General features: G+C 41.4%; 1 protein-coding gene across 7 annotated transcripts in view; it reads left to right on the top strand.

Moving 5' to 3' along the window:
• The window catches only part of OCRL (OCRL inositol polyphosphate-5-phosphatase), a 64,142-nt gene that overhangs the window by 2,640 nt on the left and 44,873 nt on the right, over window positions 1-16,629 (top strand). For 2 of the 7 annotated variants that reach the window (XM_073879165.1, XM_025852514.2), the window contains exons 1-3: window positions 7,232-7,474; window positions 7,739-7,818; window positions 13,820-13,899. In XM_073879165.1, the coding sequence (XP_073735266.1) occupies window positions 7,436-7,474; window positions 7,739-7,818; window positions 13,820-13,899 (199 nt within the window). In that variant the 5' untranslated portion in view covers window positions 7,232-7,435. Of the gene's footprint in view, window positions 1-7,231; window positions 7,475-7,738; window positions 7,819-11,505; window positions 11,633-12,935; window positions 13,034-13,819; window positions 13,900-16,629 lie in introns of those variants that run through there. The other 5 variants (XM_025852513.2, XM_073879166.1, XM_073879167.1 and 2 more) reach the window with 5 other exon arrangements.

Here is a 16,629-nt window from a genome sequence, read left to right as displayed (position 1 = left end):
ACAGCTGTGCTGGATTTGTGGTATATGAAAAGTGAGGCTTTTCGACTAGTAGTGATTTAAAAATCTGTGAATCATTTATACCTCTGCTCAGCCTGCCTTTCAGCCTCTGGCTGCTGACTCACCTATGCAAAATCTTCCCCAGCCTCATCTATGTTAAGCAGGCCTGTTTCTGCCTTTGCAGGCCCTAAGCTCTCTCACTTGTGAAAGCTTCAGCCAGCATCATATTAAACATATTAAAATGCATCCACATCCTGCATTAAATATTTATATTTTTGCTATAAATTTTTGAAAGGGCTTTTGTGATTTTTCTCTTGAAATTATTTGTTTGTGCATAACTAATTTAATTTATAATGGCTGTGATTTCTCCATAATCATTATGCATACTTGGACATTCTTGGGAAGTGAGAAGATCCAACCTAAAAATTGTTTTCAAAGACAGTGAATTTTTTAATAAATAGAAAATTTAATAATTAATGAACTTGATATATTTTGTAGCCATTTAATTAAATTATTATTTTTGAGTTTTCCCATTTTCTTCTAGTATTTTATACTCTCTTCTTAAGATCTCACTTTTTAATTTTATCTCTAAAAGCCTGTAAGTTGCAAGCTCTTTGTTACAGTTGTTTAATAGATAAAAAATAGGCACTGAGCACTGACTTAAGTGTGTGTGTGTGTATTGTGTGTTTGTGGTGGTGGTGAAGGTGGTGAGACTCATGTTTTCTTGAAGCTAAATTTCATGTATTTGAATTTTGTTCAATGACCATTTAACTGTTTGCATTGAATGTTTCTTGTATGTAAATACAAGTATAGGGCACAAGACCTTTATTTAGTTAGGCAAATTGCCATCTGATGATGATAGGTGAGAATGATCAGAGATATACATTAAGGAATTTACTATAGAATTGACAAAACTTGAGTTATTAAATACTATAGATGAAGGTGAGCAGGTTCACCAATAAACCTGAAGTTTCAAATTGGGCTGACTAAACAGTGATATCATTAACAACCGTAGCTAAGTCAGAAGGTGGTTGTAGATAAAATAATGATTTTAGCCAACCTACAAAAATTTTTTAACACCTACATAAGCACTTAACTAAGCACAGTCCCCGAAGTGATACTTAAAAAGATACAATAATTTGCTGCCGGATCAGACCTAGGGAATGATTACATTGGTCAAGCTTGCCTTCCTTCTCTCTCCTGGCCCTAGGCTGAGGGGATACATATCTTTACCTAATTTTGACTCCAGGATCACAACTACCACTTTGGACTCCCTCACTCCATGACTTCTGCTTTGCCTGCTATACCAATTCCCAAGCTTAGTGCACATTCTTGGTATATTTTCTCTACTCTTGCTTTTCATCTGCCAAGCATTGCCAAAGAAAATTACAGATCTTTGTTGATTTGGACTGCCATAGAAATTCAGGTTATTTGCCTCCAACTGGGCTCTCTCTGTTGCTCTAAAACACCTTATTTTTTAAAAAGATTTTATTTATATTTATTCATTTGAGAGAGAGAGGGAGAGAGGGAAAGCCAGCATGGGCGCGCACGAGTGGGGGAGGGGCAGAGGGAGAGGGAGAAGCAGACACCGTGCTAAGTGGGTAGCTGGACGTTGTGCTCCATCCCAGAACCCCGAGATCACGACCTGAGCCAAAGTCAGACACTTAACCAACTGAGCCACCCAGGCACTCCTCTAAGACCCCTTAATTTTTCTGGACTCACCGTCATTCTCCTACAGTGTCTTTTCCTTCCTTCTCCACCTTATTCACGTTCCCAAGCCCTCTCTCTCAACTTCAGTTTCATTAAATTAGATGTGTTAATTCAGGTAGGGCAGTTACCATAATGCCTGACACATAGAGGGTTCTCAATAAACACTGTTAGTACCGTTAATACTGAATGAGCAGCATAATGTGTTTGGTTAAAAAGTTCTGACTTTGGAGTCAGACAAACATTAAGTTTGAATCTTAATTTTGACATTTACTAGTTAATGGGCAAGTTGCTAAACCTCTCCAAGTCTCGGTTTTCTCACCTTTAAAATGGAAACAATAATATTACTATTTTACAGGGATTTAGTGAGGATTAAATGAAAGTGTGTATGTAAATCCATGTGGAGAGTGTCTGTCACATGAGTATTCAACATTAGCCACCAGGATTATTACTGGCGTTACTATTATAACATCCCCTTATTACTTTTTTTTGGAGACAGTCATCATCTCCCCTGTGAGAGACCACTTTTTAGTGTCTTCACCTCAATGTATTTCCATTTTTTCACAACCTCTTAATCTTTACAACAAATATTTGAGTACCCCACTCTATGCTGGGCACTGTTTTAGATGCTGAAGATATGTAGATTCGGAGGAAGAAATCTCTCTCCTCTTCCCTAAAGTTGACTCCTGGGTCGCCTGGGTGGCTCAGTCGCTAAGCGTCTGCCTTCGGCTCAGGTCATGATCTCAGGGTCCAGAGATCGAGCCCCGCATCCAGCTCCCTCCATCCGGCTCTGTGCTCAGCAGGAAGCCTGCTTCTCCCTCTCCCACTCCCCCTGCTTGTGTTCCTGCTTTTGCTGTCTCTCTGTGTCAAATAAATAAATAGAATCTTTAAAAATAAATAAATAAATAAATAAATAAGTTGATTCCTCCATCTGTACCTTGGATCCTTGTTCTTCCCAATCACCAGGGGATTTTTTTTAAGATTTTATTTATTTATTAGAGAGAGAGATTGAGCATGGGGGGGGAGCGGGGCAGAGGGAGAGGGAGAAACAGGCTCCCCACTGAGCAGGGAGCCCAAAGCAGGGCTGAATCCCAGGACCCCCAACATCTGAGCCGAAGGCAGATGCTTAACTGACTGAGCCACCCAGGTGCCCCTGGAGGATTTTTCTTATAACTTTTCTGTTTCCCTCTTCTAGTATCTTAAATTTCTCCCTTTCAGGGGCTCTTCCCCTCTGCTTTAAAATGGCTTCAGGTTTTGTCAAGAATTTCTGACTCTTCTAATTAATTGAATTAAAATTGTATTTCACTGCTTTTTATTTCCAAGCCTCTTCAGTACATGGTATCTTGTTTCCATTTCCTCACAATACAGTCCCTTCTCAATTCCCTGTCATCTTGTTTCCCTCCTCACTACTTACTGAAACCACTTACTTAGTGGTCTCCAGTGACTGCCTTGACACATCCAAAAAGTCTCTCTATCCTCATTTTTCCATGCAGCATTTGACACTGCTAAACTTCCCCTGCATATTACTTCCTTGCTTTTCATTTTCATTGATTGCAAACAATTTCAAATGCAGGAAAGTACATAAAATAATATAACCAATATATGTACCCACCACCCAGTTCTATCGAATCTTGCAACACTAACTTTTAGATTTTGTTTAAAGAAATAAATATAGATATAACTGATATTATCTGTATGCCTCTCCCCAGTCTCAATCCACTCCCGCCCTTGAATTTGGTGATGATTATGCCCTTTCATGTTTTATATACTATTACTATATTATCTACATAGCCATAAGCAACAGATAATATTTTCAGACTTTATATAAGTAGTCTACTGCACATGTTCAAGCAACAGATAATATTTTCAGACTTTATATAAGTAGTCTACTGCACATGTTCTGCTCTTTTTGCTCAACATTGTTTTGAGATTTAACTCTGTTAATACATAGCTCGAATTATTCATTTTAGTTTCAAAATAGTATTTAACTTTATGAATACTGTGATTTATTTGTCCCTTCACCTGCTGATGGACATTTACTTTGCTTCCCCCTTTTTTTTGAGAGTACAAATAATGCTATAATGAACATTCTTTTTTTAATTTATTTACATATTTATTTGAGAGAGACCACATGTGTGATCGCACATGCGTGCTAGTTGGGGGTAGGAGCAGAGGGAGAGAATCCCAAGCAGACTCTGCGCTGAGGGTGGAGCCTGATGTGGGGCTCGATCCCATAACCCTGAGACCCCGAACCTGAGATCATGATGGAGCTGAAATCAAGAGCCTTTGCCCAACTGACTGAGCCACCCAGGCATCCCTGCAATGAGCATTCTTTTACATGTCTTCTTGTGCATAAAGGTGAGAGTTTTGTCTGGGTCTATACCTAGAAATGGAATTTCTGGGTTGAAGTGTATTACATATTCAACTTTATTAGGCAAAGTCAAATTTCTCTTCACAGCAGTTCTACCAGCTTATGCTCCTTCTAGCAGTGGATCAGAGTTTCATCTGTTCTACATCCTCAACAACACTTGGTGTTACCTGAATTTTTAAATTTTGCCAAACCAGTAGTCGTGAAATGCTACCTCATCATTTTAGTTTTCAATTTCTCTGAATAGTAATGAAGTGAAACATCCTTTCATGTCTTTTTTTTAAGTTTTTATTTATTTAAGTAATCTCTATACCCACCACGGGGCTCATGGGGCTTGAACTCATGACTCTGAAATCAAGAGTCACATGCTCTTCTGACTGAGCCAGCCAGGCACCCTCATCCTTACATGTCTTTATTGGCCATTTGAGTTTCTTTGAATATGAATTGCTTATTCATATATTTTGTCAATTTTTCTACTAGGTTTCTTTCTTTTTCTCACTGATTTATAAGAGGTCTTGTACATTCTGGACACTAATTCATTCATTAATTTAATCAATATTTTTCTTTTTTTTAATTTTCCATCTTTACCATTTTTTTTAAAGATTTTATTTATTTATTTGAGAGAAAGAGAATGAGAGATAGAGAGCACGAGAGGGAAGAGGGTCAGAGGGAGAAGCAGACTCCCCGCTGAGCAGGGAGCCCAATGCGGGACTCGATCCTGGGACTCCAGGACCATGACCTGAGCCGAAGGCAGTCGCCTAACCAACTGAGCCACCCAGGCACCCCCAATATTTTTCTAGTATATACTTTGTTCCAATAATGGTTGTAGGTTCTAGGAATGTAGTTATGAACAAAACAGACAAAATTTCTGCCCTCGTGGAACTTACATTCTCATGGGGGAAGGTAAATAATAGACAAGATCAATAAGTAAAATACATAAAATAATGGATAGTGATAAATCTTATGGGAAAAATGAACATGGAAGATGAATGAAGAGTCATGTTTTTGTGAAAGTGGGTAAGGAGATTGTTGAATTGCAATTTTATCTTTTTTTAAAGATTTTATTTATTTATTTGGGAGAGAGAGAATGAGAGATAGAAAGCACGAGAGGGAAGAGGGAAGAGGGTCAGAGGGAGAAGCAGACTCCCTGCTGAGCAGGAAGCCCGATGTGGGACTCGATCCCGGGACTCCAGGATCGTGACCTGAGCCGAAGGCAGTCGCTTAACCAACTGAGCCACCCAGGCGCCCTTGAATTGCAATTTTAAATAAAGTTGTCTAGGAAGTCTTCACTGAGAAAGTGACATTTGAGCAAAGACCTGAAGGAGGTGAAAGTGCAGGAAAACAGCAAGTGCAAAGGCCCTGAGGCAAGAGTGTGCCTAGAAAGTTCTAGGAATAACAAGGAGCAATGTGACTAGGCAGAGTGAGTTGCAGAGAGTGGTGGGAGAGAATTCTGTAAGGTGATGACAGCTAGAAGTATAGAACCTCATAGGTTATCCTTTGTCAGTTAAATATATCAAAAATATCTTCTCCCAGTCTGTGGCTTGTCTTTTAACTTGTTTATGTTGTCTTGAAGTACCTGCATTTTGAAATTTAATGTAGTTAAACGTATCTATTAATTCCTTAATTGTTTGTGCCGTCTGGTGTCTTCAGTAGTTATTCCTTATTCCAAGCTCATAAAGATATTCTCCTATTTTCTTCTGAAAGTTTTAAAGTTTTGCTTTTTCACGTTTGGATCTTGAATCCACTTGGAATTGAATTTTTCCTATATGGTATGAGGTAGGGATCTAGTTTTATAATTTTCTATATGGATGATCAAGAGTCCCAGAATGGGCGCCTGGGTGGCTCAGTCGTTAAGCGTTTGCCTTCAGCTCAGGTCATGATCCCAGGGTCCTGGGATCGAGTCCCACATCGGGCTCCCTGCTCAGCGGGAAGCCTGCTTCTCCCTCTCCCACTCCTCCTGCTTGTGTTCCCTCTCTCACTGTGTCTTTCTCTGTCAAATAAATAAATAAAATCTTTAAAAAAAAAAGAATCCCAGAATGATTTAGTGAATAATCCATTCTTTTTCCACCGATTTGGAATGCCATATATGTTGCATATAGACTTTCCGTATATGTGTGTGGATCTGTTTGGGGCTCTGTAATCTGTTCTATTGGTCTGACCAGCTCCACACTGTCATACTTACTATAGCTTTAAGATCAGTCTTGCTATCCACTCCACTGTAGATTCTTTTTTTTTTAAAGATTTTATTTATTTATTCATGAAAGACAGAGAGAGAGAGGCAGAGGGAGAAGCAGGCTCCCAAGGAGCAGGGAGCCCGAAGCGGGACTCGATCCCAGGACTCTGGGATCATGACCTGAGCCGAAGGCAGACGCTTAACCATCTGAGCCACCCAGGCGCCCTCCACTGTAGATTCTTGAGCAAGTAAAAAACACAACTGAAACATTACTCCGGGGAAGAATGTTCTTATGGTTATCAACAGAGTAAAACGGTCAAAGGAGAGATCACAAGGACAACCAGTAAAGTGATGGGGGTGCAAATGGAGAGAAAACAAGGAATCTGAAAGTAATTCCAAAGAAAATATTAATAACGTTTGTTGACCAATTGGATACAGGGAAATTAGGAGAAAGGAAGAAAGAACATGGCTTCGAAGTTTCAAGTCTGAGTGGCTGTGTTAAATGATGAGTTAGTTTTGTCATCCAGTATTGTGTTAACCAGTGGGATATGTTGGGCAAGGGGTCTGGACCTGGGAAGTGTATTTGGTCTTTATCTCCTTAGAGATGACCTGGGGGGGGCACAAAGTAAGATCTTGCTAAGATCTGAGCTTTGGGGATTTTTCTAAAGATTTAGGTGGTGGAAGGAAGAAGGGGAAGGGGAAAACATTTGAGAGGTAGGATAACCAGCAAGGTGTGTTATAACTGTAATAAGGATTTGTTTACTGGATTTAGGTCCTATTGGCCCAACACATTTTAGTTCTCTCATAGTTATAGCTATGTTTTGTTTCTACGGCAATCTTCGAAGCCCACAGAACAATTCTGGTGTCACGGGCAGCATTTAAAACGCACTCCTCCCTGGACGTGGTAGAGACGCCCCCGGTCCGTCGGGTCTCTCGCTGCAGTTCCGCAGGTTGGCCGCAGGGGGCGAAATCTGCGGCGGCCTGGAAAACTGGCGGGGGCGCCAGGCGCCGCTCTCTCTCGGGTCAGGCTCTCGGCTCTCGGCTCGGCTCCCTGCTCCCGGCTCCCGGTGCCCTGCGCGGAGCTGTTCCTCAAACGACGCGCAGCCGAGGACTGTGGGTGAGGACGTGGGAGGCAGTGTCGTCGGATCCGCCCGCAGTCCGCAGCTCCACTGAGCCCGGAGGCCGCCGGGATGGAGCCGCGGCTCCCGGTCGGAGCCCAGCCCCTTGCCGTATCCGCCTGAGGGAAGGGGGAGGGGAGGCCAGGCGGGGCTGGCGGGGGTGTGGGGGTCGGGGGAACTGCGGAACGCGGTGGAGGGGTTGGGGGGCGGTCGGGCCCAGAGGCCGAGCGGAACGGGGAAAGGGGGCCGGCGCGGGAGGCGATGCCTTGGGCAGTGGGGAGGGCGGGCAGAGGGGTTGGAGCCTCCCTCCAACCCGCACCGTGCCACCCCTCCCTGGCCGCGCATCTGGAGGAGACCCTTGACTAGTGCCTGCATACTATCGAGGGTATGGAGCTGAAGGGTACTCTCCGGGAGCTCTGCGCCCTGACGCTAGCCCAAAGGAACGGTCAATATGAGTAAGTAACCACCTGATTCCCACGGAGGAGGGGAGCCTGCCAACTCCCAACCCCAAACCGTGACAAGCCACCCACCCTCTTCCCCCTGAGGCTGCGTGGGCAACAGGTTCAGGCCCAGGTGTGAAGTGCGAGTGCTGTAGGCTTGGGGCTTTGTCCCCAACTCCCAAGCCGCCAGATCGCTCCTGGCAGTGTGGTTCAGTGGAAGGACTCAACAGGCGGGCGTTGAAGCAGGAAGCCTGGGTTTTTAGTTCCTGCCTCTGCAACTGACATGTGTTGTGTAACCTTGGGCAAGTCAGTAATGCTTTCTGGGTCTTGGTGTCCTCATCAGTTAAATAAAAACATTAACTGCCTTTACCTTATAGACATTGAAGTTGTAACTGGAAGAGTAATAAATGCAAAAATGGTTTGCAAAAAGTAAAAGTGTTATAGAAACGCTTGTTAACCTTACAGAAGTGCCTTTTCTTAACCCCATTCAACTGGTTCCTCCAGTCTCCCCACTCCCTTTCCCACTTGGTTGAAGGCGTATTCATTAATTCAGTAATGGTTTAGTGTACACCAGTAACTGCCTCACTTATTGACTTGACTGATAGAAAAAATAATGAAATGTGTAGAAATATAAACAACATTTGGCAATTTATCAGTGTGTGTTACCTTCCATTCTGCCTTGCATTTAGAAGCTCAGTAAATACTGTTGACTGATTGAATAAAAGATTATTTTGATAAGCTGTCACTACAGTTGCTGATCTCACTCCCTTTCCACTAATGCCTCATTTTAAAAGTATCCATGGTGACCACTACATATCATGGGCCCTATCCTTGTGTGCCTAAGCCACCTCCCTTGGTTGTTCATTGGTTTCTTGACATCAGAGTTTAAAAATCATTGATCACTTAAATCCTGTCTTTTCCCAACATTGGATTTGGCCTAAAAACAGTTTTTCTTAGTCCCTGCTTTTAGACCGTCCAGTCTCTGTGTCTGTGCTAATTTACACAGAGGATATTCCCACTAACCTAGCCTGCTCTTTTCTGAGACTCTTGGTATAACTCTTAAAGACTGGACATCAATTGGGCCTATGAAGTAGCTTTTCCCTAGGTCCTGTTTGGTCAGCTCTGTTGGTGTGGTAAATTCATGTTTTTCCCAGATTTCATCAAACCCTGAAAGACCAGTTTAATAGTAAATTCAACAGAAAAGTGAATTGAAAAGTGGAATACCACTGCCACTTCCAAAGGCTAGAATGGGTGGAGAGATGTGACCCTTGGGTAAATCAGTACATTTTTTGCACCTCTGTTTACTCTTCTGTAAAAACAAAATTAGGAGGATTAAGTAAAATAGCTACATTGTTGAGATGACCACAGCCTAGGATGTGGTTCCTTGGTTTGATAGGTTTAGAGCTCTAGCTAGCTAATAGGGAAGTGAGCAGCTGGCCTTGAGATAAATGCCTCATTCTATCTGGCCTCCTGTACTAGGAGAACTTTTAAACTTGGAGTGGGGGACACCTGGGTGGCGTTAAGCGGCTGCCTTTGGCTCAGGTCATGATCCCAGGGTCCTGGGATGGAGTCCCATGTCGGGCTCCTTGCTCAGCAGGAAGCCTGCTTCTCCCTCTGCCTCTGCTACTCCCCCTGCTTGTGCTCTCTTCCTGACAAATAAATAAAATCTAAAAAAAAGAGAAATCATTTATTGGAGACACCTGACACTGTCATATCATCTATAATCCTCAGATTCTTCTCTCATGGGTACCTTCTCTGACTTGGATTCTTCTCAGAATTTTTTTACTTTTGGGCTTTTTAACCTCAGAACTTGAAGCCTATTATAATCTTTAGTTCTGTAGTTTCTGCTGTCAACCATTGGAGAAATTTAGTTGAGAAAGTAAAATTATAATTAAAAATAAGAGGTTTTTTTGAAATAGGGAATCAAACACTATTCATTTTTTTTTCAAGGAAAATGGATCATGATGCAACCTGTTGTTTCGTCTTTAACCTTCCTTGAACAAATCAAAGTATTTCTAGGCATAATGCCGAGTCCACATTCAGAATTTGTTATTCTTTTTGGTTTGACAACTACCATATTCTAATTTCCATTTTTTTAAAAAGATTATATTTATTTATTTATTTAAGAGAGAGAGAAACAGCATGAGAGGGGAGAGGGTCAGAGGGAGAAGCAGGCTCCCCGCTGAGCCGGGAGCCCGATGTGGGACTCGATCCCAGGACTCTGGGATCATGACCTGAGTCGAAGGCAGTCGCTTAACCAACTGAGCCACCCAGGCGCCCCTAATTTCCATTTTTTTTTGCCATATACCGACTACTTTTCATCTTCTTGTTCTGAAAGTATGATTACGTTTAAGAAGTTTTTATACTTACTTTAAGCCCTGTTCTTGCTACAATTTATTTAGTGACTAACACATAGTAGATATTGGGGAATTGACTTAAATTCCAAGTTTATCTTTGTTTTGTGATGGATTTTGGGGAGGTTGCACTTTTTATTTTTTATTTATTTTTTTATTTTTTTAAGATTTTATTTATTTGAGAGAGAATAAGAGAGCACACGAGAGAGGGGAGGGTCAGAGGGAGAAGCAGACTCCCCGCCGAGCAGGGAGCCCTATGTGGGACGCGATCCAGGGACTCCAGGATCATGACCTGAGCCAAAGGCAGCCGCCTAACCAACTGAGCCACCCAGGCGCCCCTGCACTTTTTAAATTGAGATATAATTGACATTGTATTAGTTTCAGGTGTACAACATAATGATTCAATATTTGTATACATTGTGAAATCACAATAAATCTGGTTAATACCCATCACCACAGTTACAAATTTTTTACTTTTAAGAATTTTTAAGGTCTACTCTCCTAGTACCTTTTAAATATACAATACAGTGTTATTGACAGTCACCGTGCTGTACATTACATCCCCATGACTTATTTATTTTATAACTGGAAGTATATACCTTTTGACCCCCTTCATCCATTTCACCCATCCCCTACCTCTGACAACCACTGATCTGTTCTCTGTATCTATGATTGCAGGGTTTTTTTTGTTTTGGTTTTTAGATTCTACATATAAGTGAGATCATATGGTATTTGTCTTTCTCTGACTTATTTCACTTAGAATAATGCCCTCAAGGTCCATGCATGTTGTTTGTTTCATGATGGCTTTTTTTAAGATTTTTATTTATTTTTGAGAGAGAGAGAGAGAACGAGCTGGGGGAGGGGCAGAGGGAGAAGCAGACTCCCCGCTGAGCAAGGAGCCCAGTGCAGGACTCCATCCCAGGGCCCTAGGATCATGACCTGTGCCAAAGGCAGACGCTTAACCAACTGAGCCACCCAGACACCCCTTCATGATGGCTTTTAACAGTACAATCCAGTTGAAGTTTTACTGCTAATGTCAAACACTCGCCTGGGTGGCTCAGGTGGTTAAGCGACTGCCTTCGGCTCCGGGCATGCTCCCGGAGTCCCGGGATCGAGTCCCGCATCAGGCTCCCTGCTCAGCGAGGAGCCTGCTTCTCCCTCTGACTCTCCCCCCCCCATGTACTCTCTCTCTCTCATTCTCGCTCTCTCAAATAAATAAATCTTTAAAAAAAGACACTCTATTTCTCATCTTTATTTCTTTTTTTTTTTAAAGATTTTATTTATTTATTCATGAGAGACACAGAGAGAGAGAGCGAGAGAGAGGCAGAGGGAGAAGCAGGCTCCCAAGGAGCAGGGAGCCCGATGCGGGACTCGATCCCAGGACTCCGGGATCATGACCTGAGCCGAAGGCAGATGCCCAACCATCTGAGCCACCCAGGCGCCCTTCTCATCTTCATTTCTTTGAGAGTATATTGGTTTGTGTTCATTTTCCCCAACATGAGCTCTTCCTCCTTCGCTCTTGCTTTGTCAGTCTTTATCTAGTTTCTGATCTTCGTCTGGGTTTATATATTTTTTTAAGATTTTATTTATTTATTTGAGAGAGAGAATGAGAGAGAGAGAGAGAGAGCACATGAGGGGGGGAGGGTCAGAGGGAGAAGCAGACTCCCTGCTGAGCAGGGAGCCCAATGCGAGACTCGATCCCAGGACTCCAGGATCATGACCTGAGCCGAAGGCAGTCGCTTAACCAACTGAGCCACCCAGGCGCCCTTGTCTGGGTTTATAGAACTTTCTGCTCAACTCGTGAAATTTGCTGGCTGAAAGGAGCCTGCCCAAGGGCACCTGGGTGGTGGCTCAGTCGGTTAAGCGTGTGACTCTTGATTTTGGCTTCAGGTCATGATCTCATGGGTCCTGAGATTGAGCCCCATGTCCAGCTCTGTGTTCAGTGGGGAGTCTGCTTGAGATTCTCTCTCTCCCTCTCCCACTGCCCCTCCCCCCACTCATGCACACATGTTCTCTCTCTAAAATAAAGAAATAAATCTTTAAAAAAAGGAGCCTGCCCCATATTCCTCTAGTCGCCTTAAAATATGAACCCTTGCAAATTAGGCAAGCAGAGCCGAAAGACAGCATTAATATTTTTATTTCCTCTTAGTTTTGTCTAAGCAATTCCTTTCCCCATGTTATCTCCTTTAAAGTTAACACATTTGAAAAAAAAAATTCATAAAGCTAAAACAAGTCCCCCCAAAAGACAACAAACTAGAAGTAAAACCCTTCAAAACAATGACATTTTAAAAAAGATTTTTAGTTATTTATTTAACAGAGAGAGACACAGCAAGAGAGGGAACACAAGCAGGGGGAGTGGGAGAGGGAGAAGCAGGCTTCCCGCTGAGCAGGGAGCCCAACGTGGGGCTTGATCCCAGGACTCTGGGATCATGACCTGAGCCAAAGGCAGACGCTTAACTGACTGAGCCACCCAGGCGCCCCACAATGACATTTTTTAATGTCAGAGGTTGAACAAATGGTTTAGAAAATTATCTCTGTATATAGTTTAGTTAAACTGGTTCATTTATTCAACCAATATTTATTGAGCATCCATTAGGCAGGAAGGAAAACCCGAGAATGATATGGTCTTTGTTTTCAAGGAGCTCAAATCAGTGAGGGAAATAAATATAACTGCAATGGATGGTGTACATGCTTTATTAGAGGGGTAAACAAAGGGGATCAGGGCTGGTTCTGCTTCGGGGAATTAGAAGCTGCTAAGAGGAGGTGATATTTGACTAGGTCTCAGGAAGAAAAGAAGAGTATTCGTGGCAAAAAGAACCACCTGAAGGCTGCCTGATTTGGAGAAGCTAGGAGATGTTCAGAATGGTTGTTTACCAGTAGGTCATACCTTGATTCTGGGCCACTAAGATAAGTAATAAATGAAAATATTTCAGGAGTACATAGGAATTTAGAAGTCTTTCATTTCATACTGGGGGGCCAAATTCAATCATGTTTACCTAGAAATACCATCATGAAGTTGGAAACCAGAGTAAAAACACAAGGAATGTAAAGGCACTGGTTGTGATATCTGCTACCCTGTTGGTCATGGGTTATTTTAACTGATCCATTTGGCTAGGCACCTCTTCTTACTTCTCCATGAACCTGTATACTTGTTTGAAGAGATAGAACCATTCTTTGGTAAAAGCCATGGGAATATAATCTGAAAGCTAATTTATGAAATTTCTAAATCATTTATTCAACAAACTTGAGTGAGTACTAAGTTTCAGGCACTATGCTAGGTGCTAGAAATACTGTGGTGAAAAGACAACCATAGTCTGCCTTCATGGAGTGCACACCTAGCTACTCTTCACTCTGGTATGCATACTCTAAATGTGTATGCACTATAATTCTTGTTTTTAAGATCGTAAGCTGTGTTTAGGACATAGACTATTATATATTCCTTATGGTGTAGGACAGTGTGGGTATTCAGATACTGATCATCACTAATATCCTCTTAGATCTAGAGCAATTTCTAGCTGTCCTGATGCTCAGATCCAGGGAATGAGATACAGTAAGTCTAATAAATATAGACTAGATTTGTGTAACAACACAGCAATATATTTTGTTGTTAAATGTTTGAGTTTTTCAGTAGCTATTCATTGATGCATTCTTCTGTTTCCTAGGTTAATAATCCAGTTGCGGGAGAAGGAACAGCATGTTCAAGATATCATTCCTATAAATAGCCACTTCAGATGTGTTCAAGGTACTAGCTTTAATTGCCTAGCTAGTTTTACATTGTTTTTCCTTGGTCATTGTTGCATTGTATAATACCATACATATTTAAATTTGTCACTGCACATAAAATGAAATGTATTACTCTTTGCGTAAAATGGTAACATTACTAAGCTACCATGGAGAAGATGGTAAGTGCTTTGTCTGTGAGTGCTGAAGGGTTGTACTGAAAGACTTACATAGTCTCACCTGCTTCCCTGGCTGGGGGTTAGAGATGTATGTAGTTTGTTACCTATATAGGTAGGCTTTTATGTTTATGGACCTGTATGTGGATCTAAATGACATTCTTTGGTTAACAAACACACTGCTCATTGTAAAATATCAAGGTCACTTGGATTCACACACATTCAGCACTTTCTCCCCACACTATTTGAAATTAAAACATTTGGCAACAAGCTTTACCAGATTTTAATACCTTACACTCAATTGTGCTGATTCTCAGACCTTGACATTGGTGAATCATAAGAAAATTGACTCCAAGGAGGAAATATTTGGCTTCCTGCCCTCAAATTTGGGGACAAAGAACAGAAAATCTGTTGTTTCATCTGCTACAATGATACTCAAAATTTGGGAGGTTTATGTGGGACGTGTTGCTTCTGTTATCTCACATTGCTCTAGAAGGGAAATTGATTACTAGAGAACAAATGCATCATGTTTCCAGTGGGTTCATTGGCGTGATCAAAAAGAAAGCATTCTGTATCAGCTGTAGCTTTTTGAAAAACTTGAATCTTACCTTGCACAGACTTTTTTCTTAAGTTACATTGAACTTTTTTTTGATCACAAAAGTAATACATATACTGTAGAAAGTTTGGAAAGACCAGAAAAGTATAAAGAAAATAAGTACATTCTCATCCTTCAGAGATAAACACCTAACATTTTCCTTTTTTTCTACACATGTAATTTTTAGGGTGGGCAGAACTCATACTATATGTAATTTTTTGTGTGTTCTGCATGCCATCACATTATGATTGCTTTTCCATGCTATTATTAGGTATGTACTATGCCATTTTATGAAGAGCCCATAATGTAGTTATATCTGTGTTTGACATTTGGGTTTTTTTTTTCACTGGTTTAAATAGTAATGTGATGAATATCTCTGTACATAAATCTTCTTGCACATCTCTTATTAGGATTTATTCCTGTAAGTAGAAATACTAAATGGATATGACTGTTTTTTATGGGTATGACTTTTAAAGACAATATATATTAAGAATTAAAAATACCTGCAATGAATGGTATCCACATTGTATAGAAGAATGAAATAGCCATTTAGCCTGCCCTGTGTGAGAGGACATAGTGAATAAAGCACTTGCATGCCATAGTAAGTTGCTGTGGTCATTTCACTTTTCATTGTGTAGCACCATTTATTACATACCTAGCCCTTTAAGGAGGTGAAAAGCCAAAGAACATGACCTTAGATTTTAGCATTCTATTAACTCTATACCTATTTTGTACTATTTCTACAGCTTCTTTTACCCTATTTCTCTTAGTATTCTTTTTTAATAAGAAATAGACGATAGATTGTTAGATTGTAATCTAAGAAAATATACATAGTATATACACATAGTAGTTCCCCACAACAAAAGGAACAGTACTTCCTCGAGTTTTTACATCCTTTCTGTTTCCCAACCTATTTTGATAAGTCTATAAATACTTGGGTTTTAAAGAATTAAAGTTACTGAAGAACAGTGGGGAACTTACAGTACTTATGTCCTGATGCACTATTGTCCCTTGCTTCATCATGCTAATGAGAATATTGAGGCTATTTTTTTAATTATTTTTTTGCCTTTCAACATTTTTTAAATTTATTGTTATGTTAATCACCATACATTACATCATTAGTTTTTGATGTAGTGTTCCATGATTCATTGTTTGTGCATAACACCCAGTGCTCCACGCAGAACATGCCCTCTTTAATACCCATCACCAGGCTAACCCATCCTCCCATCCCCCTCCCCTCTAGAACCCTCAGTTTGTTTTTCAGAGTCCATCGTCTCTCATGGTTCGTCTCCCCCTCCGATTTTTCCCCCTTCATTCTTCCCCTCCTGCTATCTTCTTTTTTTTTTCTTAACATATATTGCATTATTCGTTTCAGAGGTACAGATCTGTGATTCAATAGTCTTGCACAATTCACAGCGCTCACCATAGCACATTAAGATTTTTATTTATTTGAGAGAGAGAATGAGAGAGAGAGAGAGCATGAGAGAGGGGAGGGTCAGAGGGAGAAGCAGACTCCCCACAGAGCAGGAAGCCCGATGTGGGACTCAATCCCGGGACTCCAGGATCATGACCTGAGCTGAAGGCAGTCGCTTAACCAAATGAGCCACCCAGGCTCCCCGAGGCTATTTTTTTTAATATTAGACAACTTAACTACTTACCAGTAGCTACTGTAGTAACTGAATAATGAGGCCAAATATATAATCCAGGCTTGTGAGGGAGCAAGGAAAGGCTGAGACTACTCGATCTGGCCAAGGGAGATCCGGGGTAATCCTAAGGAGTCATTACCCAGAGTTCACCTAACCAGAAGGGTCTTACAGGTGCTGTTGGCCAAATCCAGGGAAGTCAGAGAGGAAGAGATGGGTTACATCTAGACACTGGAGCTAAAGAAGGAAGTCCAAGAGAGTCATCTGGGAGAAAAGAGAACTCTGAACTTGGAGACTGTGCTTTGCCCTGTTTTATACTTCCTTGTTGGGTGTGATAG

The sequence above is a fragment of the Callorhinus ursinus genome, unplaced genomic scaffold (assembly GCF_003265705.2).
Source record: "Callorhinus ursinus isolate GAN/ISIS: 27379988/994484 unplaced genomic scaffold, GSC_fseal_2.0 scaffold33, whole genome shotgun sequence".
NCBI classification, from domain to species: Eukaryota; Metazoa; Chordata; class Mammalia; order Carnivora; family Otariidae; genus Callorhinus; species Callorhinus ursinus.
Note: the sequence above shows the minus strand (reverse complement) of the source record. Positions and strands in the feature narration are given on the sequence as shown.